The sequence below is a fragment of the Neovison vison genome, chromosome 3, assembly GCF_020171115.1.
Source record: "Neovison vison isolate M4711 chromosome 3, ASM_NN_V1, whole genome shotgun sequence".
NCBI lineage: Eukaryota > Metazoa > Chordata > Mammalia > Carnivora > Mustelidae > Neogale > Neogale vison.
Window position 1 is genome coordinate 138190661 of NC_058093.1, and position 23995 is coordinate 138214655.

The window sequence follows — 23995 nt, forward strand, 5'->3', positions numbered from 1 at the left end:
GCTCCTTTGTTACTTCTCTATGTTACTTCTTCTCATCTATGGGTCTTCCCCTCCACTTAGCCTTATCAACCCCCTTGTTGCTTTTGAAACAAATTAGGCAGAGACACATCTCTGGGCCCTGGCACCGGTTGTCCCTTTGCCCGGAACACTTTTCCGCAGTGTCTCTGCGCCCATTCCCTTGTCTTCAGGGCTGCATGTGTTGTTCTCCCTGACAGTCGTTTGTAGGGCACCTCCCAGGGTTCTGCGTTGTCAGCCTGCCCAACTCTGTGCTGGGACTCTACCCACTTTAAATCTTTGTATAAATGTCACTTCTCTGTGAAGCTAATCCCAAGACCCAGTTTAAAATTTGAAGTCATGTTGGCTTTTCTGAGAATCACTTGTGTTCTGTTTTACCCCTCCCCATGGTAACACTTAGCACTTTATGGTATATTACTTTGTTGATTTACTTGCTGTTTTGATTGTCTTCTTCCCTTTATTAGAATGTAAGCTCCATGAAGGCAGATTTTTTGGTTGTTTTATTTTATTTATTTTATTTTATTTTTGGTTGTTTTATTTATTCTCTACATTAAATGCCTAGAATAATACATGGCACATAGGGAGATGCTCAACAGTATTTGTTGAATAAATAATTTAACATACCTTGGGTTTTTAGATATATTTAAAATAGAGAAAGAAGATTAAATCAATGAGTTTTTAAAGTTCATCACATATGTACTTACTAGGATATTAAAACTTCGATTTTTTAAGGTTTTATCTTCCATACCAGTATATCCATATGTGCTTTATGCCACCAAAAAATTGATAGTTTACATTAAAAAAACTTGGTAATTTATGAAGCAAAGGAGTTTCAAGTGATAATACTACCCAGCAGCTATGTTTGATGAAGCTTTTCCAAGTCTAATTAGCTTCTATGGATCTTATAGTAGCAATTAAAAAATCTTTGTATTATTTATTGATTCATAAATAATATTATAGCTTGCTTTATTGTTATTTATGGTATACTACAGTAAAAAATGACTGTTGTTCAACTGCAAATATTGATCAAGTCATTAACATCATTAGTGAATTAAGCTACAGTAATTTTTTAAGTGGTTAAGTAGTGAGCTAGGAGAAAGGACATATTTATAATATATTTTTATTATGACATGATACCCAGTCTGTAAAATGATGATACAGCCAGTTTTACATGTGAGCAAAAGAAGTAAGAGTTTTTTGTTTTTTTTTTCAAAGGAGTGGAAAGAATGTTTATCAAAGGATTTGAAGCAATGTGTGTTAATAGTACAACAGTCCTTACTAACATCTCATATATATTCAAAGCCTCCATTAACATGATTTGGAAAGAGGAGTTGGATTACCTTCTTCACAGTTATGATGCCAACTTGGAAATTGGGATCTGTGTTAATGTCAAAGGCATCTGCACCATCTCCATCCACAATGGTGTATTTCATCTCGGCATTGATTCCTTCATCCAAATCCTTGGCAAACACTCTACCCACAGTGGCGCTGACTGGAGCCGATTCCAACACACTCATCTGATAATGTTCTGTGGAGAAAGGTCAGAACATGCATTCTTGTAATCTGTTGCTATAGAAAATGCCTCGGCAGTGTCAAATCCTATCAGGCCTGCTGGAACAGACGTCTTTCTCCTGGTTCAAGAATTAAAACTTGAGTTTTACAGAAGAAAAACTGAGATCTGAAGAGGCTGAGCAGATAGTATGAGGTCTTAGCCTGTACTAGATGTTTGATAAGGACAGGCCAAAAAGGCATGACCTAATCCTAAGAATAGGACAAAATAAAAACAAAAATATTTCTTATCTCAATGAATCCACCTTCAGAGTGGAAGGAATTACCTTGCTTTCCAGTCTTTCAGTCCCTCCTAGTGAACTATCTCCCCAAATGTTAATTCATTCTGAGAAAGAAAAAACATTGTGATTGCAAAGTACATACTTATTCTGTTTAGACTTGAAATGCCCACATTTTCCTTTGCGGCCAAGCCAGTGTATAGAGTTTTCATCTCTGCAGCCACCTGCCCAAATTTAATGACCATCACTGATCTGTAAAGGAGGAATAGCCACAGAGAGCAAGTTCCCTCCAGTTCCACATGTTGTCCGTCTGTATGTCCTTGCACTTGCTTCTGCCCAGTGGAAATCTCTGTTGTTTCTTGTTCTCTTGTTCCAGAACAGAATACCCTGAAAGTTCTCACAAAATATAAGAATGTCCTCCTTCTCAGCTTCACAATTAAATTTAGAGTTGTGTCTTTACTCACGTACCTTCTCTGGGGCTCAGCTTTTTGACATTCTTCATTATTTTGTCAATCAAAATGTGACTGACTAAATAACATAGAAAATCACATAATCATATTTTCAATATGTTCATGGTCTCTTTTATTCTAATGTGTATTGCAAGCTACAGGGAAGCCTGGGGTGAGGGCTTGAGTTTCATGAAGATTTGGGGAGGTTGACAGCACTCAACCAGCTCACAGCGCCCTCCCTTGCACAGGAGAAGAAATAATGCCTGTTCTTGGCAAACATGAGCCAGAAATTGCTAATGTCTGTTCTAAGCTGGCAGACACTTGGATTTCATAATCTCTTTCCATTCTCTTCCAAAATTGTTGATGGATTAGGCTTTGTTATTATAGAACTTTTAGGAAAAATAAACAATTTCTTTCCCACACCAGGAAAGCTCTGTGTTCTGTGTTTAAAAAAGCATATACGTAAAATTTCTACATGTGATGCACTGTATTAGATCGGAGATCTTGATATTTCATTACATTTGGTTCAGTTACAGGTAACTAAGCTTGTTCAATATAAATAGTAGGAGTGTCATTTTGCCAACATCCCATGATCATTTATGTTAATATTTATAAAAAGGAAGGAAAATTGAATTTTTAAAATAAGCAATCAGAAGATAGTAAAGCAGAGAGTTTATCCAGGGTAGGTTTGTGGAATAGTGAGATCATTTAAACTTTGTTTTAACAAACAGATGGGGGAGATATTTAATGGTGAGATAAAGACAATTTTTAAAAGTCCAAAAATAATTACAATTTTAGGGGAAGCAGAGATGATGTGCAAAAAATGCTTGCAGGCAGATTACTTTTATCCATTTACATTCCATCTTCTGTGCAGCACAGTCCTGCTCTGTGCTAGATTCCCCATCATCTTGAAAAAGTGGTAACTCGAAATGTTTGCTTTAGAATGGGTTAAGATGTTGGTTTGTGGAGCAGGACTAAAACCCTGATTAGCATTGTGTTATGCGGTTGTAAAGTTGTCATGTCTGGGGTGGTGTGACTTTCCTGCAGTTTGTCCAAATCCACATACTTACGAGCTATGTAATAACTTGCTGCTTTTGCTCTTTCTGGCTTCATCAGAGGTACTGTCGAGAGTCAAATTTAAAAAGCCAAATATTCAGGAATATTCAGGGATATTCAGGAATCTGTAGTGTGCAGTGTGTGCAGTGTGAGCCATTCATGAAATAATAAACGTACACAAAGGAAGAAACCAGTCCGTGTGGCATTTCACAACCTGTTCTGTGATGCCCCGCTGTCCTGTAGAACTCATCAGTTCAGTAGCTACTTGGTTGCACCACTTGTGAAATACGTACCTAGTATTCTGCCTTTTTGTTTTATGAAATGTCGTGGGGTCTCTGTGTATCCAGTTGTATGAGGATGTTTGAATTTCCTTCCTGTCTTTATGTAGATAAAAGAGATGACTCACTTGGTCTGGCTGACTCAAAGTATAGATGTTCAGCCGAAAGTCTGGTTTGACTTTGTGTTTAGTTTCTTTTCTTTCTTTCCTTCTTTTTTTTTTTTTTTTTTTTTTGATACCCGATTTTCCTGGTCAGGTCTTTCACATGAAATTGTGTCTGCTATCCTCATTTCTCCTACTGCTCCTTCAGGCTTTTGATTCTCAGATTCACTTCTCCATTCCTGGGCTCCATTCCACAGGTATATCTCTATATTTCCACCTTCCTTAAGGCCACTCAGCAGATTGTCGTCTGTGACTTCATATTCAAATCGGAGTTTGTCTTCCTCCTTCCCTGCCATCAGTTCCCTTACGCATCCTCTGTTTCTATCAGTGCTACAGTTCTTCGCCCTGTCACCCAGACTTCAGACATCATAGTTACCTTGGACTCCACCCTCTGCTGCGGTTCCTTCAGCCAAGAAATCAGGAGGCAGAAACCCATGTTTTCTTACTTGTCCCACTGCGCTCTTTCTGCTGTTTCCTTAAGTGCTTATCATTACAAATCTCGAACATTCTAAAAGCCTCCCTGATGGATTCCCTGGCTTCTAGTTTCCACTCCTGCCAGCCCATCTGTACATGGCTCTCAGATTAGCTTTCCTTTAGGTCTCTGTCTTGCTCAGAAACTTTTTGGTGAATTCCCTTAGAAATATAGCACATCTAGAATATAGAAATATTTAGAAATATAAGACATTTAAAACACTAAAGAGCAGGTCTCCATTTTTAGGGAGTCTTTGAACATGAAATCACATTTGCTACTTTATTTCCAGGTCTTTATTCTGTAGATACATATTTTTTCTTTACATTCAGGTTCTATTGGAATGAGCTCTCGGAGAGCAGAGATTTTGTTTGTTTTGTATACTGTTTTATATGCCATACCTAGATGGTGCCTGAGGCAAGTATTTTTTGAATGAATGAGTGGCTTCCCCCTTCTGGAATGTTTTTCTTTCTTCCTATTTAAATCTTTTATGTTTTTGAGTCCCTGTTGCAGTGTTATCCATCAATGAAGCTTTCATTCATCTTAGTTTATTGTGAAAGTTTCATTCTGGACTACTCAAGTGGCAAAGCAAATGCTACTTTTTGGTTAACTTTTGATGAGTGTAGAGTATGTATTCCCTAGCTGGATCTTAAGCTTTACAGGTGCAGGGACTGAGTTTCAAGCATCTTGTATCCCTCGTGCCCAGTGCCATTGGAAAGCAGGTGGTTGGTACTCTTGTGAATTGACTGGCTAAGGTAGTCAGATGGGCACCTCTGTGTTGATCTTTGGTTTGGATTATTTTCTCTGTGTGTGTTCTCAACAGGGCAGTTTTGTATCCTAGGGGGCAAACATCAGTTTGGGGAAGGGGGAGGTAGGAACAAAAATCTTAAATGCTACAGTGGTTTGTGGCTCTCCAAAGTTCAGCCATTCCCTACGAAATATTATTCCTTAGTATTTCATTTTATGGGGTGGAGTGCAGGGTGTGGAAATCAAGAAAAAAAAAAAAAAAGTATGTAAGAGCTCCAGAGAGTGGTGGTAATGAAAGAAGTGAGAAAGAATGGCTCCGTGCTATGGGATGTTGGCACCCAGAAGGGAAACGGTGACATAAGAGTTGAATAATAAATGTGGGAAGGGAACCCATGGGTAATTGAACTTTAAGAGGAACTCAGGCTGGGCTTTTTCTTCCTCTTCTGTAATAGGTGCTTCCCTCTGGCCTGAGATCTTTACTCTCACTGGTTAGGTACTCACTCTGGGGAAAGCGGGGTGGGTTATCATTGACATCCAAGAGGGTGATGTTGACTGTTGTGGTCCCAGCTAGTCCTCCAAGCTGCCCTCCCATGTCCTTGGCTTGGATAATCACTTCATAGTATTCTTTGGCTTCTCGGTCCATGTTCATGAGTGCTGTCCTAATTACACCTGCAGGATAGAAAAACAAATCCACAAATCCAGTGTTTCAACTTGGCTTTCTGGTTTCTCCCTTGTGGATTGTTAGTATTTAGAGTCTAGATGCAAATCATCTGTATTTTATTAAACTTAGGTCAGAATTCTAGCTTTGAAAGAGTGCTGTGCTTAAACAAATGGTGAAACAAACACTCTCCCAGGAGGAAGAGCTTCCTTGGGCGACATTACAAGGAGAGAACAGGAGGTGGCAGCAGCGGTTCTCGAACAGAGTTAGGGACTAGCAGTCCGGGCCAATTTCAAGGGTCTCTGTTGTACTGAAGAAAACTGGGGCTTTGGGTCCTGTAAAACACAGCCTCGTATGTCTGCAAATCTGTGATTTTAGATAATTCTCTTTCAGCCTGTACTTTCTCTAGCCACGAGAGCCCTTGTAGTGTGAATCACTTTTCCTGAGCAGCTCACTCCCAGTCTCCTTTTCCCTGCCTCCCCAATACCTGTAAGCAGGGTTGGAATTCTGATTTGATTGTCCTTTTGTTATATATGCCTTCAGTTTTGTTCTGCTTACCTATGTGCATCACTGGTTTCCACGAGCTGGGACATGAAAGATGCTCTGTTGAGTTGTTCATTTTTAACATGCATAAGGGATGAACTCCCCCAGACAGTAAGTAGCAGCATCACAGTGTGATGATACAGTTTCATTGAAGAAGAGGGGTCTAAATCAAAATCCAGGGAAATGTGTTGTTTTGATCCTGCCAAGGGTGTGCTGTAATGTTTTATCTCCCTTTTAGCCCTGCTATGTAGAAAAGTTGACTTCTCTACACTCTAGGCAAAGATTAAAGGCTTGTTTACTGCAAGTTTACAGTGTGACCCTTGGCTAAATAGACCTTATGCATGCAAAGAAGAGAGATTGGGAACCACAAACCTGTCTCCACTTTACTCCTGAAGTGTATATATTGCATTATAGTAACAACATTTTGAAGTGAAATATGCAGCATTTTCTTTTTTTTAAATGCCCTATGGGCACAGCAATAACTATCTTTTCATGTATTTTTGACCTTAACACTTAAGATGCCCCCTGGGAGCTGTCAAAATAATATAAGGTTCCTCTTAGGATATAAAGGACACATTACCCTCTTCCTGTCTGTATTTTTCTTCCCTTTGGGCATTCCCCCACTTTCCCTCCCCTTCTGCAGAATTGTTAAAGTTACTGTTTTATAGAAGTCCCTCACTGCAGCCCTTTTTTCTTTCCTCCTCCTAATTTATACTTCCTCACTTCTGCTTTTATGATACAATTTTCTGAATGCCTGGTTCCCTTTAGGACTTTTGGAAAAAAAAATTTCTAATAGAAATGTATTTTTTCTCTTTCAAATGGAGAGGTGACTTTGAGTGTTAACCATTTACTCTACCTCTGAGGCTGTACGTTTCTTTACTCAAGTTCCTTGTTAATTATTCTTGGGTCTTCAGTTTTCCTGTATGTAGAATAGGAATAACAATACTGCCACGTATTTCACAGGTTCACAAGAATAACAGGAGGCTCAAATATGGTAATGTCTATGAAAGTATTTTACAAGGAAGAAAGCTTGGCACAAGCAGGGTAATAATGATAAAACATAAATTCTGTAGTCAAAGCTTTCACATAAAAGTGAAAGAAACTACAAAAACAAAAAACCACAACCAGACTTCTGTCTGTCTGTCCTTTGTTGCCACGTTCATTCTTACACATCCAGTTCTCTTAGTTGTCCTCCCTGTGAGAGCTTCCCACTTAGCACTTGCCTTTTAGGGGCCACATCCCATGTTCTGCGCTCTTTCCCCCCTCAGCAAAATCTGTGTCCTGGCATCCCCTTATTCTGGCCATGTTCTCTACTTAGTACAGGGTAGTTCAGTGGGAAGAGCATCAGACCAAAAGTCAGGGGACATATCTACAAATAGAAGCACTTTGTTAGGTCTCAGTTCCCAATTTCCTTATTTGTTAAGTGACCGGTAATGGACTGGATGGTTCCCCTAAGGCTCTTCATAGTTTCCAAAATCAATGATCCTAGTTCTCTAGTGAGCCTAGGTTAATGTGTCAATCCTCTTAGGTCTTCTTGGAGTGATAAAAGACAATCCCTGGGAATAAATTCAGCTGTAGGAGTTACTGAAGGCTAGTGAGGATGTCCCTTTGTGTAGGCAGGCCTTTTGGCCTCTCCAGTCAGACTCTGTACACTGTCTAGACATAGTGCTGTGTTTACCCACCAGGGCAGTGGTTGTTTGCTGTCTTAATCCTAAAGCTTGTAACAATCTTCTTTCATTAATACAGTCCCTATAGAGTCCTGGAAAAGGAGAGTTGGGTTTATCATAAGTAGCAGTTATGAATTAGTAGGGAATAAAGCAACCAGCTCTGATGACATTGCATCACATACCTGTTTTGGAGTCCACGGAAAAATATGGCTGGCCCTGGAGAATGCTGTACACTACCCGGGCACTGTTGCCGTAGGTTGGATCATCAGCATCTGTGGCTGTCACCTGGATAACAGAGGTCCCTGAGGAAGAGAGATGGTGGAAACCTGTTCAAGTTGAATTGCTAAAGGCTGGAAGCAGTGCTGAATAGGCAATCTTAACGCATTTGCAATTGTTGTGTTTGCTTCCTCGGGAGAACCCTTTTTGAGGTCAAGCTTCCATAGCTCCTAACTTGTGCCTCTCTAGTGAGACAGGAGTTAATTCGTGTTTTAAATTCTTAGTAACCAGTAAGAACAACACAGTCTTTGGGTTCTTCATTGCTTTTTTTATAATACCAAAATGCTTCTTCCTTATGAATCAAACATTTATCTGTCTACCTTCTATCTTTTAAGAATCAGAACTGAATAACAATTCTAAGCTTATTGTTACTATTATTTTTTACTGTGGCTGATTTCACTGTCTAAGTAGTTTCCTGCCTAGGGACTTGGTTGTCATTTTTGGTCCAGTTTTAGAATTTGTGAGCTGCTTTGCACATTCTCTCTGTGTATAGAGAGGAGGATCTTCTGTAGAAGAACTGCTGTCTGTGAGGATCAGTGACTCTCCACCTTACCCACTGGTGACATTTCTGGCACAGTGGCGACATAAGGTCCATCCAGGAACTTGGGCTCATTGTCATTGATGTCTTGGATTTTGATGATGAACTCTGACTCTGGCTCCATTGGTCTGCCAGTCCGCCTGTCTAGGGCTTGAGCCCTTAAAGTGTACTGGGCCCTTTCCTCTCGATCAAGCCTCTGAATGGCATGGATGTCTCCAGTGGTGTCGTCGATGGTAAACACGACACCTGCACCTTCTCCTGAGAGGATGTATTTGATGGATCCATCTCCCCTGTCCATGTCTGAATGAAGCTAAGAAAAAACAAACAAACAAACCCCCAAATCTCATTATGCATATGAAGAGGTGGTAGAAATTAATTGATTTTCAGTTTGATCCAAACTTATGACTTTCTTTCAAACAAGAAGAATTTCTTTCACTCAAACATTTAAATTTTTGGTCTACAAAGAATTAATATACATTGAACATGATTGTATCAAAGACCAAATATAGATTAATGAATAAGTAAAATTCTTTCCACATCACATTCAGTATCCTGAATTTACTACTGTATTTTTAGGTTCCTTTCCCTGAGAAATATGGAAAACAGGAGTTCTGGGAAGTATAGGCTCCAACATGAGAGTAAGAGCAAGTCTACTAAGGAGGAGCCTAACATTTCCACTTAAGAAAAAAAAGTGGACAAAGCTAACATTTTAAAATAAGTATTTGACATAAACAAAGTTTTGGAGTTTCAAAAACCTTGTGATAATTCAAGTTGCCTGAAAAACTGATGGACTGATTAATAAATAGGCTATGGCCACTGTCCTGGAAATTGTAAATGACCTCCAGGGACTCCTGCAACTCTGATTCTGCAGTCTCGATTCAGTAATTTCATTCAGTAGGACTATGTATGCATGCCTGTGTTCTGGGTATCAGAATGGATTTAACAGCTGGTTGTTGGTATTTGCATCAGTGTATCTCTCTTTGGTGGGACCAGTTCCTGGGCTTGTAATTGAATCACTCAAATCTATATGTGGATAGTTGAGTTAGGGACATGCTTTTATCTGCCCATCCAACTATGTTATCTCCTGGATTACTTTGTAATGAATAAGGCACTCTCAAAAGGAGTCCAGGGCACTATTTTCATACTAGGGCCTAGAAATACATTTCTGCATCTCTAATTACAGATAACGTTCTATGGCAAGAATTCTGAAGGTTTGTGTTATCATATAAGTAACAGTCTCTCTCTAAAGTGGGTTTTAGCACTTTGCATGGTTCAGAGATTTAGTTTATAAAATAGACAACCAGTTTTAGCTTTAGGCTAGTGGAGGCAGATGTATCTGGCCTAAAACATAATGTCAGTTATAAGCTGAGGGACTTGGACAAAGTAGTGAATGTTTATTACTCTCAAATTTCTAATATTATAAATGTAGAGGGCACCATTAATACTTATTTTGAAGGGTTGTTGGGATCATTAGAAATTAATGTATGTAAAGCACCTAGCACAGCGTCTTTCCCATAATAGGAATGCTATAAATGGGGCCGATTATGATGATGGTAATAATGACGGCTATATGCATAGAGAAAAGGGTATTAACATGCCCAGCTCTTTTCTGCTTCCTTCAAGCCTTCAGGAGTGTAGCAGAGGTGGCACAAACAACCTTTGGCTTTTTTTATTATTCATAGTCTAACGGGGAAGGGTATAGAAGGCTGCCTGAAGCATGGCTAGGACAGTGTTACTCTGAGGATGAAATGGCACAGACACGAAGAAGACACCTGAAAATGTATTCATAACATCCTCAGACAAGGATGGGTTTGGAGGTGGAGGCTAGCTTTGAGTTGATTTCATACTGACTCCTGGCCAAATCACATAGGCAGCGATTTTGCCACCGAGAGGAATTCAGCTGTGTCTTATCTAGAGAGGGCAAATAGAATAACATTGACCGAAAAAATGGCCGAGGAATTTTTTTTCTACTTAGAGAATTCTGTTTAGAGTATGAAATTCTCACATTTCCTCATTGCATATACAGTATTATTATTTCTTACAATCCAAATCTTCTATTTATGCAATTAAAAAAAAACCAGAGGTGCCCGGCTCTTATTGTGTAGAATAGAAAGCCATTTTATTGGAACCTGGTCATAAAGAAATGAAAATCCATTTCATCTGGAACTGTGTTTCCAGGCAAAGGAATGGGGTTTGGAGGAGGACGAGAGAATCTCAGGATTTTTTTTTTTTTAAAGATTTATTGATTTATTTGAGAGAGAGAGGTAGAGTGTGTACAGAGGGGAAGGGGGACAGAGGGAGAGAATCCCAAGCTGATTCCCTCGCTGAGCTTGGAGCCAGCAGGACTCAATCTCACGACCCATGAGATCACGACCTGAGTCAAAACCTAGAGTCGGATGTTCAACCAACTGAGCCACCCCAGTGCCCTAGTCTTCAAGCTATGTTACAAGGCTGTGATCACCAAGACAGCATGGTACTGGCATGAAAACATACACATAGACCAGTGGAACAGAATAGAGAACTCAGATATGGACTCTCAACTCTGTGGTCAACTAATCTTCGACAAAGCAGGAAAAAATATCCTGTGGGAAAAAAGCAGTTTCTTCAATAAATGGTGCTGGGGAAATTGGACAGCTGTATACAGAAGAATGAAACTGGACTATTCTCTTACACCATACACAAAGATAACCTCTAAATGGATGAAAAGACCTCAGTGTGAGACAGGAATCCATCAGAACTCTAGAGAAGAGCATAGGCAGTGACCTCTTCAACATCAGCCATAGCAACTTCTTTCAAGACACATCTCAAAAGGCAAAGGAAACAAAAGCAAAAATGAACTTTTGGGACTTCATCAAGATAAAAAGCTTCTGCACAGCAAAGGAAACAGTCAACAAAAACAAAGAGGCAACCCAAGGAATGGGAGAAGATATTTGCAAATGACACTACAGATGAAGGGCTGATACCCAAGATGTATAAAGAATTCCTCAAACTCAACACCCAAAAAACAGATAAGTCAAAAAATGGGCAGAAGATATGAACAGACACTTCTCCAAAGAAGAAATAGAAAAGACTAAAAGACACATGAAAAAAGTGTTCATCATCATTAGTCATCAGGGAGATTCAAATCAAAACCACACTGAGATGCTAGCTTACACCACGCATAATGGCAAAAATTGGCAAAAATTGACAAGGCAAGAAACAATAAATGTTGGAAGAGTTGTGGGGAAAGGGAAACCTTCTTACACTTTGGGTGGGAATGCAAATTGGTGCAGCCACTTTGGAAAACAGTGTGGAGGTTCCTCAAAAAATTAAAAATAGAGCTACCCTATGACCTTGCAGTTGTACTACTGGATATTTATCCCCAAGATACAGATGAAGTGAAAAGAAGGGCCATATGCACCCCAGTGTTCATAACAGCAATGTCTACAGTACTCAAAATGTGGAAAGATCCAAGATGCCCGAATGGATAGAAAAGATGTGGTCCATATACACAATGGAATATTACTCAGCCATCAGAAAGGATGAATACCCAACTTCTGTACCAACATGGATGCGATTGGAGGAAAGACTGCTAAGTGAAAAAAGTCAAACAGAGAAAGTCAATTATTATATGGTTTTACTTATTTGTGGAACATAAGGAATAGCATGGAGGACATTAGAAGAAGGAAGGGAAAAATGAAGGGAGAGAAATTGGAGTTGCAGACAAACCATGAGAGACTCTCAACTCCAGGAAATAAAAGGGTTCTAGAAGGGAGGGGGTGAAGGGGATAGGTGAGCCTAATGATGGGTATTAAGGAGGGCATGGATTGCATGGAGCACTGGGTGTTATATGCAGACAGTGAATCATCGAACACTGCATCAAAAACAAGTGATGTACTGTATTTTGACTAACATAATTTTAAAAATGCTGTGTATTTGTATATGAAGACATGTAATCCGGAAATAAGTTCATCCAGGGCATGGCAGATTATTTAGGGAGAAGAAAAAAGAATAGAAGCTGACATAACGTACCCAGGATTGTTTTGAGGTGTTCTACTTATTATCTAAAAAGTTTTGTCCTATGGTCCTTAAAAAAAAACTAAGCATACTTACTGTTATCACAGGCCAAACTTAAGTGAGTATTCTGTGTGTGGAGTGTGCTTAGTAAGTAACAGAAGGCTAAAATCATTGCTACTGTAGAGGTCCAGGTTCCTTGGGAGCCATCCAGCTGGCTGATATCAGTAGAGTCTGGGTTGAACATCAGATCTGTTATCTTTTGTTTTTGTCTGTATTGGGAGAAGAATCTGAGGAATTCTCTGGATGGTAAGTTCCTTGAAGGTAGGAACCTCATGTGGCTTTCATTTTAGTGTGGATTCTCACATGTAGCAAGGGCTCAATAAAATTGTCTGGAATGAGTGATGTAGGGTATAGGATTAAGGTTAAAATTTTTGTGAAACGTCACCTTTGTTTTAAAAGAGCTAGCAGCATCTTTCAGGTAGCTTCTGGGTATTTGTGAGCCCTTGAGAGAAGGGACGGAGGAGGGGGTGAGAGGACACCCACAGAGAAGCATGATGACAGGAACAAATGGGGACCAGGTAGGAAAGGAACCAGAGTTTGCTTATACAAAACTGCTTTCTTAGGAATATAATTGTATCATTTCAGGATCCAGTCAGGGAACAAAACCTAGACCAGTTATTTTAGCAGAGCAAATTTAATGTGGAGAATTAGAAAGGCAAAAGGGAACACTGAGGTTTTAGAGGGTTAGAAAGTCTAGGAAACAGCGAGTGTCCCTCTGGCTGGGGGCAGAGGGCAGCAGTTGGGGCTCCTGGAATCTAGATGTTTGGAGAAGGCTGGACCTGAGGCCTCTGAAGAGGGAGTGCTGTCACCTGGGGTTGGAGCTTCAGGAGCATGGAGGAGGTGCCCCCAGCACCCATTTCTTTCAGACTTCAGACCCAGATTTCTGAGGAGGGGCTGCCATCCTGTGTGCTGCGCTTTCTGAGGGGATGCAATGAGGCTGGTGCTGGGCGTGTGGGGAGGATCCGGGAACTGGAAGTACCTGTTGGCTGGGTAGCAGGAACAAGTCCCTTCTCCCTCCTCCTGCCTCTGATTCTCCCTCTAGTACATTCTACTGTCGGAACCCAATGGGGTGCTGGTCCAAAAAGGAGAAACTGTGGCTCGCAGCGTCCCAGCCCTGACTGACATCGCTGCGGAGCGTATGGAAAGGTGAATACAGAGCTGAGACACACAATGCTGAGGAACCAGCATTAGGGTTTGCGGCCATAGAATACACCTCTGGTTATGACCACTGCAAACACGAGGCATTGATAGCTTTCCCTTACGTCACTCAGCAAACTGGCAGTGTAATAAAAATGTGTTTTATAATCTGTTTGTATTAAATTCTGCTAATGCTGACTGAGTACCAGCTCTTCAGAGGAAGGTAAGGGGCTTCTGGAATGGAGTTGGCAGCACATGGTTATGTACATATTGGGAAAACATTCTTCCTCCCCAAATCCAGAAAGAATAAGACAGGTGGATATCCTCCTTATCCTAATAATGTTGGAGTTCATAAGATGTGCAGTCAAAGGAGTAGTGAATGGTGTGAAGTCCAGGTAGATTATGAAAAATCTTAGTTGATTTAATATTTAAAAACAAGGGTGATTTTCAGTCTTTTTTATCATCTCTCATAGTGCCTCGTACAATTCCAGGAGCTCGGCAGTACTTACACTTCGCGGTTAGACAGCTTCCGTGTAGCAGTTAACCTCAGCATGCCTTGGAACCACAGCTTCGTGCCCACGCACACACTCTCTGCATCCCGCTCTTTGCATATGTCAATATAATCTAGCTTTAGCTCGACACTGCCTTGTCCCTGGAAGGCCCAGTGTGGATTTTATAAGGCCATAGCAATTACAGCTGATAATTGTTGCCATACTCCTCTGAAATAAGCAAATACTCAGGCAGGCTCTCTAAACAGACATCTTCCAAAGCTCAAGGTGACAAGCTAAATGCCCCTGGGAGAGAGGGAATGAAAGGTGGATGAATTCTCTTTCAGAACAGAGAGGGGAAGTGCCTGGGTAAGTGAATCTATAATGCGGGGTCAGACCCCACTCCACTGGCTGCTCAGTGCTGGCTGGGTAAGAAGGCTGTAGAGATGCCCCGGGGCTTCTGTGTCCTGGGTTGCGTGTCGTTAACAACGGGAGGGCGCTAATCATGAGTACAAGAGAGAGGGTGCTAGACAGCTAAGTTCCCCACATCAGGAAGCAGTTGGGCTTGGTCGGATTCCTGGTGCCCTAACACCATTGACTTTTCATTGTGTTTCTCAGGGCTGAGTGTCAGGGCAATGAAAAGAGATGCCTGTGGCTGCGGTGTCAGATTTTCTGTTATCTTTGTATTTTCAGACAATAAGCATAACCTCTCTGAACCGCGTTCCACAGGCTAATTATCTAGTAACAGACTATAGAAATGAGCCCTGGAAGTATAGTCTTTCACAGGCTAATTATCTAGAAGTGGTGAATCACACTTACCTCACTGCACTGTTATGATGATTAAATGATCTGCTCCGTGTGACTGTGACTGACACATAGCCCTGTGGTAGCCCAGTACAAACCTTTGCCTTTCTCTAGTGTCGTATGTCCAGCCCTGTGCTGGGTACTCAGTGTTGGGGAAGCCTAGGAAAGGCTAAGTTTGGCATCTTGGCTTCTACCCTTGGGAAAAGGGAAGAGGGCTCTAGATTGTACAAGGCACACCAAGCAATTACTGAATGCAAATAAATGTACTTTCTTTTCTTTCTTTCTATTTTTCAGGAAAGGAGAGAGCTTTTTAAAACCTTTTTTAAAATTTTTTTATAGATTTTATTTATTTATTTGACAGAGAGAGCATAAGTAGGGTGAGCAGCAGGCAGAGGGAGAGGGAGAAGCAGGCTCCCTGCAGAACAGGGAGCCCAATGCAGGGCTTGGTCCCAGGACCCTGGGATCGTGACCCGAGTGGAACACAGCTGCTTAACCAACTGAGCCACCCAGGTGTCCCCAAATAAATGTATTTCTTAAACTTTAGCAGTAAGCCATGTACATCTAGTTGGAAGAAATATTTTACAAATAGAAGCTAGAAGTCTTTGAATAGATAGGAGATGTGTTCATGATGAAAATGGCTTTTAAACTAAGGCCCTGAGAAACTGGAATGTGATTGAACAGAGAGGCGGTGACATCGTGTCCTGGGTGGGGCAATAGAATGAGTACATGTCTGTGTTAGGGACAGATGTGGTATGTTATCAGGGCCAGTAAGGATACCAGCATGGCATCAGGGCTAGATTTGAGAATTGTAGGGGAGGGCTGGATAAGGGAGGAGGACTCATTTTCTGCAAGTCCTTGAACTATATGCTAAGAGTTCCGATAAGCTTTCTGAATCAGAGGAGTGACATGATGGGAAGGCTGCTTCAAGGAGATGAATGTCCTGAGTCCTGGGGGAGGACTGGGAAGATTCTCTCTACAGGGAGACGGGCAGTGGCTGCTTAGTTAATCTAATCACGAGGAGCAGAGGGACCACAGTAATGACAGAGCCTGGTAGAGGACGAGGTGAATCTGAGAGAAACTGTCGAGGAGATATTGACAGGATGTAGTGACTGGTTATGCATGAGGGAGGGAGGGAAGGAAAGGAAGAACTCAAAGAGAAGTCACAGATTTTGAGGCTAAGAGATTTGCAGCTGCGTTAGGTCACATGCTTTAAGGAGCTGCTGAGTTCATATAATGATATCCCGATCTACGACTGTTACCGCTACTGCCACTGTCACAGCTGTCGTTACAGACTAATGATCATTAAGATCTTACTCTGGACCAGGTCCTGTGCTAAGCACTTCACATGTGTTAGCTTACTTCATCCTTACCACCCCATGAAGTATCCACTTATAGTATCCACTTATTAAATATCTTTTTGAGCCTCTTCTGTGTGACAGGTGCTGTGTTAGGCCCTGGAGATAAAATGAGAGCACTGTCCTTGCCCTCACTGAGCTTACAGTCTAGTCCAAGGCTTCAGAGAGCACTCGTAAATAAACCAGTGAATTAGATATTGTAGGTTAGAGCTCTGAAAAAAATAGTGACTGTGAGAGAGTCTAACAGAGGGGCCTACCTTAGAGAATGGTCTAGGAAGACCTCGATTCAAAATGAGTCCTAAAGAGTGAGGAGAAGCCAACCACCAAAGAAGCCAGATGAAGAATATTTTATTACGGGAGAACAATCAGGCAAAGCTTGGCAAGTTGTAGGAAATGCCAGAAGGCTGTGTCCCTGGAACACAGGAGGAAGGGAAAGAAAGAGTGGCTTGTGATGTGGTGGGAGGCCAGGAAGCAGGCTGGAGCAGAGAGGAATGGCTTCGGAAGCTGTGGGGAGGAGGCCTGGGGATTCAGACTACAGTGCGAGCACACTGAAGGATGTAAGCAGAGTGACGTGATCTGACTCTCATGTGTGGAGAATGGATCAGAAGAAAGTGTGGGTAGAATTGTGGAAACTAGTTGGGATCGAGGTGTTTGCCCAGCTGAGAGAGATCAGTGGAAGTGGGGAGGGGAGAAATGAAGGATTTGGGATGTATTTTAGCAGAGGACTGATGATTGGCAGGTAGACTGGGGGAAGGGGCAAGAGAAAGGGAAGAATGACCACCTTAGCTCTGGTTTTAGAAACTGAGTGGTGGCAGGCAGTGCTAATAACATAGGGAAGACTGGGGGCAGGTTTGGGAGGAAAACCAAGAATTCCTTACCGGATATGCTACATTAGGAGGGCTTTGAGTCATAAACGTGGAACTGTCACATAAGCCATAAGGTTTATGAGTCTGAAGCCCCGACCAGCGGCCTGAGCCAGAGATGGGGGCTTTGGAGTCACTGGTTTAGAGGTGGTGTTTAAAGCCATAGGGATGGCAAATCCATCCAGAGAATGAATGTCGGTAGAGAAGACGCCCGGGGCAAAGCTGACGAGCCAGACCACGAATGGATGTGGTCACGAGGAGGGCAGAGGGCTGCAAAGAGGCTGAGAAGGAAGGAGGGAAAAATGGGATTGTGAAGGTCTTGAGGCAAAGAGAAGAAAGTGATTCAAGAAGGAGGGACTGATGAGCAGCACACGAGGTGGGTGGTTGTGTAAAATGTAACACCAGATTTAGTAGCAGGGGGTCCTTGGAAGCGCTGAAAACACGACTTTAATGCAGTGGACAGAAGTCAGATCTGAACTCAGAAGTGGGTAGGAGTTGGGGAAAGAGCTTATGCAGACAACTCTTTGAGAAGTTTTAGTTCTTTTGTTACCCCTGTTTGATGTTTGAGGAAACAGGCTAATGGGGCTTCATGTCCTTTCCAGAGTTGTTCTCGAAGCAATTGGCAAAGCTGGGTTTTGAGCCCACATATGTTTGACTCTGAAACCCACATTCTTAGCCTCTGTGCTAAACAAGTGTTTAAGTTATCATTTGAATGAATTATTTATTTTTTAATTAGGTCCTTGTTTCCCATTTTCTCTCACTTGGTTGCTTTCACAAAATGGTCTCTGATTAACATCCAAATAAAGTAAACACCGGAGAAAGCCTGGATTAAAAATGAAATGATGATAGATAAATCAAGGGAATTCGAGTGTAAAGTTTATAAATATATTCATTGATTGTCTCCAACTTTTCTAAAGCATTTGCTAGGATCTTCTGAAATGAAGAATGTTTTATTCCCCCCCCCCCCATTAAAATTAGGTCCCAGGCAATACCTCTGGAAATGCTTTGGGAAAATTAAAAAAAAAGAAAAAAAGGGAATGCTCCCTCTACTCCCCCCTTTGCATTTTCCCGTTTCTCTCTTCCCCATTCTGTTACTCCCCACGCTGCTGCTGCCTCTTTGGGACTCTGATGGCTGTTGCAGGGTCCCAGGCTTTTCCTCCAAAATCCAATTCCTTGTTTTCTCCCACTTAGAACAGAGCCTTGGACAAGGAGAGAAGTCTTTCCTTTTCTGACTGGTATTTGACAAAGCCAAAATTAGATTTCAGCTAACTGTCAAGTAACATACGGCTAGTTAAAATTGTTCTCAGGACTGAAACACAGGCTATGTGACCTCTCTTACTCGATTCATATTCGTACTCCCTTTCAATATTCGATACCCTGGTAATTTGTCTGTGTGGCCATTCTTACCTTGCCAACATACAAAGGATCAGTTCCAGTGTACTCTTCCAGAACAAAAAACTGGTTCCAGACCCAGCTCCTTTTTGTCCGCGAGTGTGACTGTGGTTTGTCTGACAGAAGTGCTTCTAATTTGCCTGGTGGTGTTGGTGTGCCCGAGAGAACGGTGGTTGTAAGGTCCATCAGTCCCCAGAAGTACAAGGACATGCCAAGTCCCAGCCAGCTCTTTGCATTGCTCATTCTACCAGAAGTCCACATGGGATTGCCAGGTTTTCAGAAAGTAAGGTGCAGGATGGTAAAGCCACTGGAACTCGAGTATTTCCCAAGTGAAAAAATACCAATGCAGTTTCCTGGACACTTAAGCTTCACAAAGGAGATCTCGATTCGAGTCAGTCTGCTTGAAGTTGACTTCCTGTCAAGTTAAGGAGAACACACTGTGATGATGTCAGATCCTCTCCTGTGGGCTTATAGCAAGTTTTCAAGAAATGTCAGTAAATATTCTGTTCTCTACTCAACGAATTATTGAGTCATAACATGTTATTGCTTTAGAAATGTTTGAGTAACAAATAATATTTTAATAAAAAGAAGACAACCTATCTTGCTATAATCAATCCCAAACCTTTGGATATGGATTTCAGGGGGAATAAAACTGGTGAATAAATTTCTTCTCATTGGTAACATAGCTGGAGGGTGATGCTGTATTATTGTTTGTCTTGAATTAATAGCGTGCTCTTTGGAATATTTGTATCAGACAGCCTCCTAAACTTTTAAAAACAGCATTCATTTCCAAAATTTACAGCTAATAACTAATATTTTCATTAGCCCAGCTGCTTTTCGTGGCTCATTAAAAAGCCAAAAGCAAATCTAACTGCCTTTTTTTGCCACCCACAGTTATCTTATGTCTTCCCCATGTTACTGATAACGTTAGGAATCTCAGATTTCATTTATAAGCAGCCACAGATCACTTCTGACTTTACTCATTCTCTGAGTTCCTTGTGGAATTTAAGTTTCACAGTCTACTGCTCTGGCTCTGAAGCCCTGAGAGGGGCAGCTAATGTGACCTTTCTAGGGTTTGAATGGTCAGTTCATCATTCTCTCACTCACAACAGACTTAAAAGTGCCCGTAGTCACGTGCTACTGTGGGCGCGTCAGGAGAGGCCAGCCGACACATTTCTTTCCTGATCTGAAAGACTCATTTAGACAAAGGGATGTTGACTTCTACCCCGGGGACACCTTTTCATCAGTCAAACTTCTTCTGTTGCTATGAAGGCAGCTTAGCTGGTGACCTCACTCCTGGGCTATGACCTCATCCACCTTTTCTTCCTTTACTTCGGCTGGGCGTAATGAAATGGGATAGCACTCCCTCCACTCCGTCGGAACAACCAGAATGTCTTCTGTGGGCTTAATATTCTCACTGCTAATGTGGAGAACTGTCATCGTCTCAGAATAGATGTGTGTGTTTGGGGATTTCAGACCCATGCAACTAAATAATGCTCCCTTTCTACAAGTGGTTTAAAATGAATGCATTGATGGCACCTCAATTACCACCTTCTACCTGTCACCATCAGAACTCATTTTAGCATTCTCTCAAATAGTCACTATTGAAATGAACAAAGGAATTAGAAAAGATATCTTATAATAATTTCCCACAATATGCCATTTCATTTTTGTGTGAGAAATCACTTCGCTGAGAACTGATAAAGGGGACCAGCTGGGGGAGACTGTAGAATTTCTGTAACCTGAGGGGAGGCTGTGCCTCACGTTCTCGCTCTTAAACTCAGCTTGACTGTTAAATAAAAGCAAGCTAGGTGTGCCTTATTTAGGGTGACGTGTTTGTTAATGAAGAGCAGTGGTGTGCTAGAAAGTCGGTTACCAAGTATTAGCAGTTTTCCTCTTTGGACTGATGGACAGAAACCCAGCTCATGTTTCTTTGATGCTGGTCTAAGAAGAGATGTTTTGAAAGGAGTCTTAACCCAGGGAGATGGATTAAGGAAAAGGTTGGTGAGAAACAGCTATGCTGTTTTTGGGACTTAGAAGGTGGACTAAAGGGCATGGCCCCAGAAGCTATCACCAGAATACTGTGATGGATGGTCATAAGAGGAATATTCCATGTGTTGCAAGGCACAAACCCATCTATAACTCCCCAGAGAGTGCTAGGCTGCGTATTCCACAGTTTGTCCCCCTGGTTCTATTTTCATTACCTCTTACTTGTTCATTCTATAAACTTCGGTTCCTCCAGGTAAGTAGGGTAGGATAATTCTCCTGCCTACTTCACAGGACTACCTGAGGATCTCTCCGCCAGGATAACGAGGGTGGATGTACTCTGTAAATGACTGAGGTGCCAGCCAGCTGACGTTAGAGCAACCACCCAAGGAGAGCTTGCCTGGGTTGTGTTAGAAATGGTGAAGCTGGGGTGCATGGGTGGCTCAGTGGGTTAAAGCCTCTGCCTTCAGCTCAGGTCATGACCCCAGGGTTCCGGGATCGAGCCCCACATCGGGCTCTCTGCTCAGCAGGGAGCCTGCTTCTCCCTCTCTCTCTCTGCTTAGTTGTGATCTCTGGCAAATAAATAAATTTTTTAAAAAAATCTTAAAAAAAAAAAAAGAAATGGTGAAGCTAAGCCTGAACCATATCTCTTGGGCACTTTTTGAACCAACATTCTGAAAGGGCTTAATGTATATATATTATTTCACAGGTTTCTACATTTGGGATAAGTACTGTGGGGTATTAGATTGTGGCCTAGCCTAATTCTGTAATAACCACAATTATTTTTTTTTCCATATAAAGGAACTTAATGAAGGACTAGCTGTTAGAAAACTCTGTAGAGAAAAATTCTTTTTTGGGGTTGTATTTATTAAAGCTAGAACTCAATGTATATACTTTAATATATTTCCTTTTATGTCTGTTTCACATGTGCACATTTTGCCTAAGCACTATCTTTTTTAAAGATTTTATTTATTTATTAGAGAGAGAGTGAGAAGGGAGCATGAGCAGGGTGAAGGGTAGAAGGAGAAGCAGACTCCCCGATGGGGGGCTCAATCCCAAGACTCTGGGATCATGACCTGAGCTGAAGGAGGATGCTTAATTGACTGAGCCACCCAGGGTGACCCGCCTAAGTATTATTTTTGACTATTTTGTATTTTCTCTAGCTGGTTTTAGAATCTTGCTTTTGGATTCTAGGTGCTCAGGTGCAGGCATGTTTGTGCGCGGGGGTGTGCAGATGTCCCCTTTTCTGCTTGTACGCTCAATTTTCTGCACAGAATGAGATTTGAGGAAATTTTGGGGGATTTTAAATACTGTCCCTTATGTTCTCTCATCTCTTATAAACTAGACATGCATTCTTGCCAATTAAAAGTCCCTGTCTTTACCTTGGTGTGATCTGAAGAGCTTGAGAAAAAAAGGTGTTCTATGGAATCTTTGTGATGAATATTTTGTAGGTGGTGCGGCTGCCTGAGCTTTCATCTCTCTCCTGCCCACTTTGGCCTCCTACAGACAAGTGCAAGGTCCTCGCGTTCTTCCCTTTCGCTGAACACATACCAGAGCAGCTTCTGGACATTTAGGACCCGTGGAGCCCTTGGTTGATCCTGTGAACGCTCGGGTGGCCTGGGTGGGCCTCTCCTAGTCCCCCTTCCAGACATCAAATACCAAAGTGCGCAGCACCTGTAAACTCTTTGTGTTAAATGACTTGAAAGCTACAGTTGGCGGAAAGCACTTTATTCCTGCCTCCTCTGGGCAGAATGCATGAAAAATACTCCCTGCCTAACTTTTCAGAAAGTAAAATCTGGGTCTTACAAAAGTTATGTTATTCTTTTCACAATTAGAGCTGTTTATACAAGTGAAAGGATGTCAGTTCTATCAGAAATACTAACCGGTTTTCAATTCTTACAAAAAATATGGTTCTCATGTTCATGTTTTTCCTATGGGATAATAGTGGCGATGATCTGTTGGAAGGTGGGCTAATTTCTGCTGGAAGAATATATTTGGAAGAGGCTAATATACGTATATTTATATGTATAGATCTGCTTTGGAAGACCACATATGCCACACAAAGAATACATTAGTGGAAATTGACTTCTGTGTTAAATGAGTCTTTTAAAAGTTTTTTCCCCATCCTGCCTGAAGAAAGCAAACAGCTTGGTAATGAACACAGTAGGAAGAAATTAAAGTTGTAGATAAAGTGTGCTCTTGGTGAATTGTTTATTTCATTACTTAAATTCGTTGTGATATTTAAAATGTAGGGGGAAGGGAATGTTACTGCTTTCTCCTTGAAATGAACTGGGCTTTTACGGTCTCCCTCTTATTTCTTTTCTTCATTATTCCAATTTTCCTGAGCTTTTCATGGTTAATGGAAGTATTGCTCAGTAAAGCTCAAATGACATCTCTCTAGAAGCAGAAAGTCTGCTGCCTCTGCTGCTGACTCCCCCTCTGGAGGGAAGAAAGTGTTTTCATTTTTTGATACGACCTCATGCCTTTAAGAGGTAAATATAGACAGTGGTGTTGTGGTTTTGGGTAGCCAAACTTCTTATCACTTTTACTTCTAGAAAGAGCCTTAAAGATGTACTTAAAAAGAGAAAAGAAACCTTGCGAAGATCCTAGATATGGTGGTGAGATGTGACTGCGTACCGGGATGCGTAGCGGCATTTAGTCAGAACGCATCTCAGGGCCTTCACGCTATCCTGCCTCTCATTCAGGGGTCTCACCTGAGAACTATGAGTAAGCACACGTAGGAGTCGCAGCTCTCAGTACAGAGTATAGGACCCAGAGAGAACAGAGCAGGTGGTTGTGGTATAAATTGGAGAGAAAAGTTCATGTGATACGGATATCTTTGAATATGTATATTTCACAAACAACAAGATACCCATTGTGGAATCCTATAAAGAAAATATTTTCATTGCTTCTGTGAATGGACTTGCAGCATTTCTTAACCTGGATGTGTGTGGCTGTACTGCTGACCAGACTCCGCCCCTGGGAGTGTGTTTTGGAAAGGGTGTATACTGTGTTTTTTAATGCTGGAAGATGAGACACTTCTTTGACCTGAAGTCTTTTTCATTTACTGCAGATGTGTCGTCTTCGGTTTCTTCCTGGGCAGCCAGTCATTAAGTGAGTAGAAACTTCATCTCTCTTTTGTGGCCATCTACGTACCAGCCTACGCAAAGCTATCTATTTATGGAGGTGACCGACCCTCGGCAGAGCCGGAGGAGGTTGTCCAGGTACTGGATTTCTTGGATTTGGGTTGTGCTCTCCCTTCCACTCCCC

The 23995-nt window shown here is 41.6% G+C and overlaps 1 protein-coding gene and 1 pseudogene across 2 annotated transcripts in view; both read right to left on the reverse strand.

The window, feature by feature from the left end:
* The window catches only part of CDH20 (cadherin 20), a 205574-nt gene that overhangs the window by 33264 nt on the left and 148315 nt on the right, over positions 1–23995 (reverse strand). For both annotated transcript variants that reach the window (XM_044242873.1, XM_044242872.1), the window contains exons 2-6: positions 18755–19154; positions 8660–8954; positions 8013–8132; positions 5464–5631; positions 1356–1543 (exon numbers count right to left, since the gene is read on the reverse strand). In XM_044242873.1, the coding sequence (XP_044098808.1) occupies positions 1356–1543; positions 5464–5631; positions 8013–8132; positions 8660–8954; positions 18755–19000 (1017 nt within the window). In that variant the 5' untranslated portion in view covers positions 19001–19154. The remainder of the gene's footprint in view (positions 1–1355; positions 1544–5463; positions 5632–8012; positions 8133–8659; positions 8955–18754; positions 19155–23995) is intronic.
* LOC122903704 lies at positions 14989–15105 on the reverse strand (annotated as a pseudogene).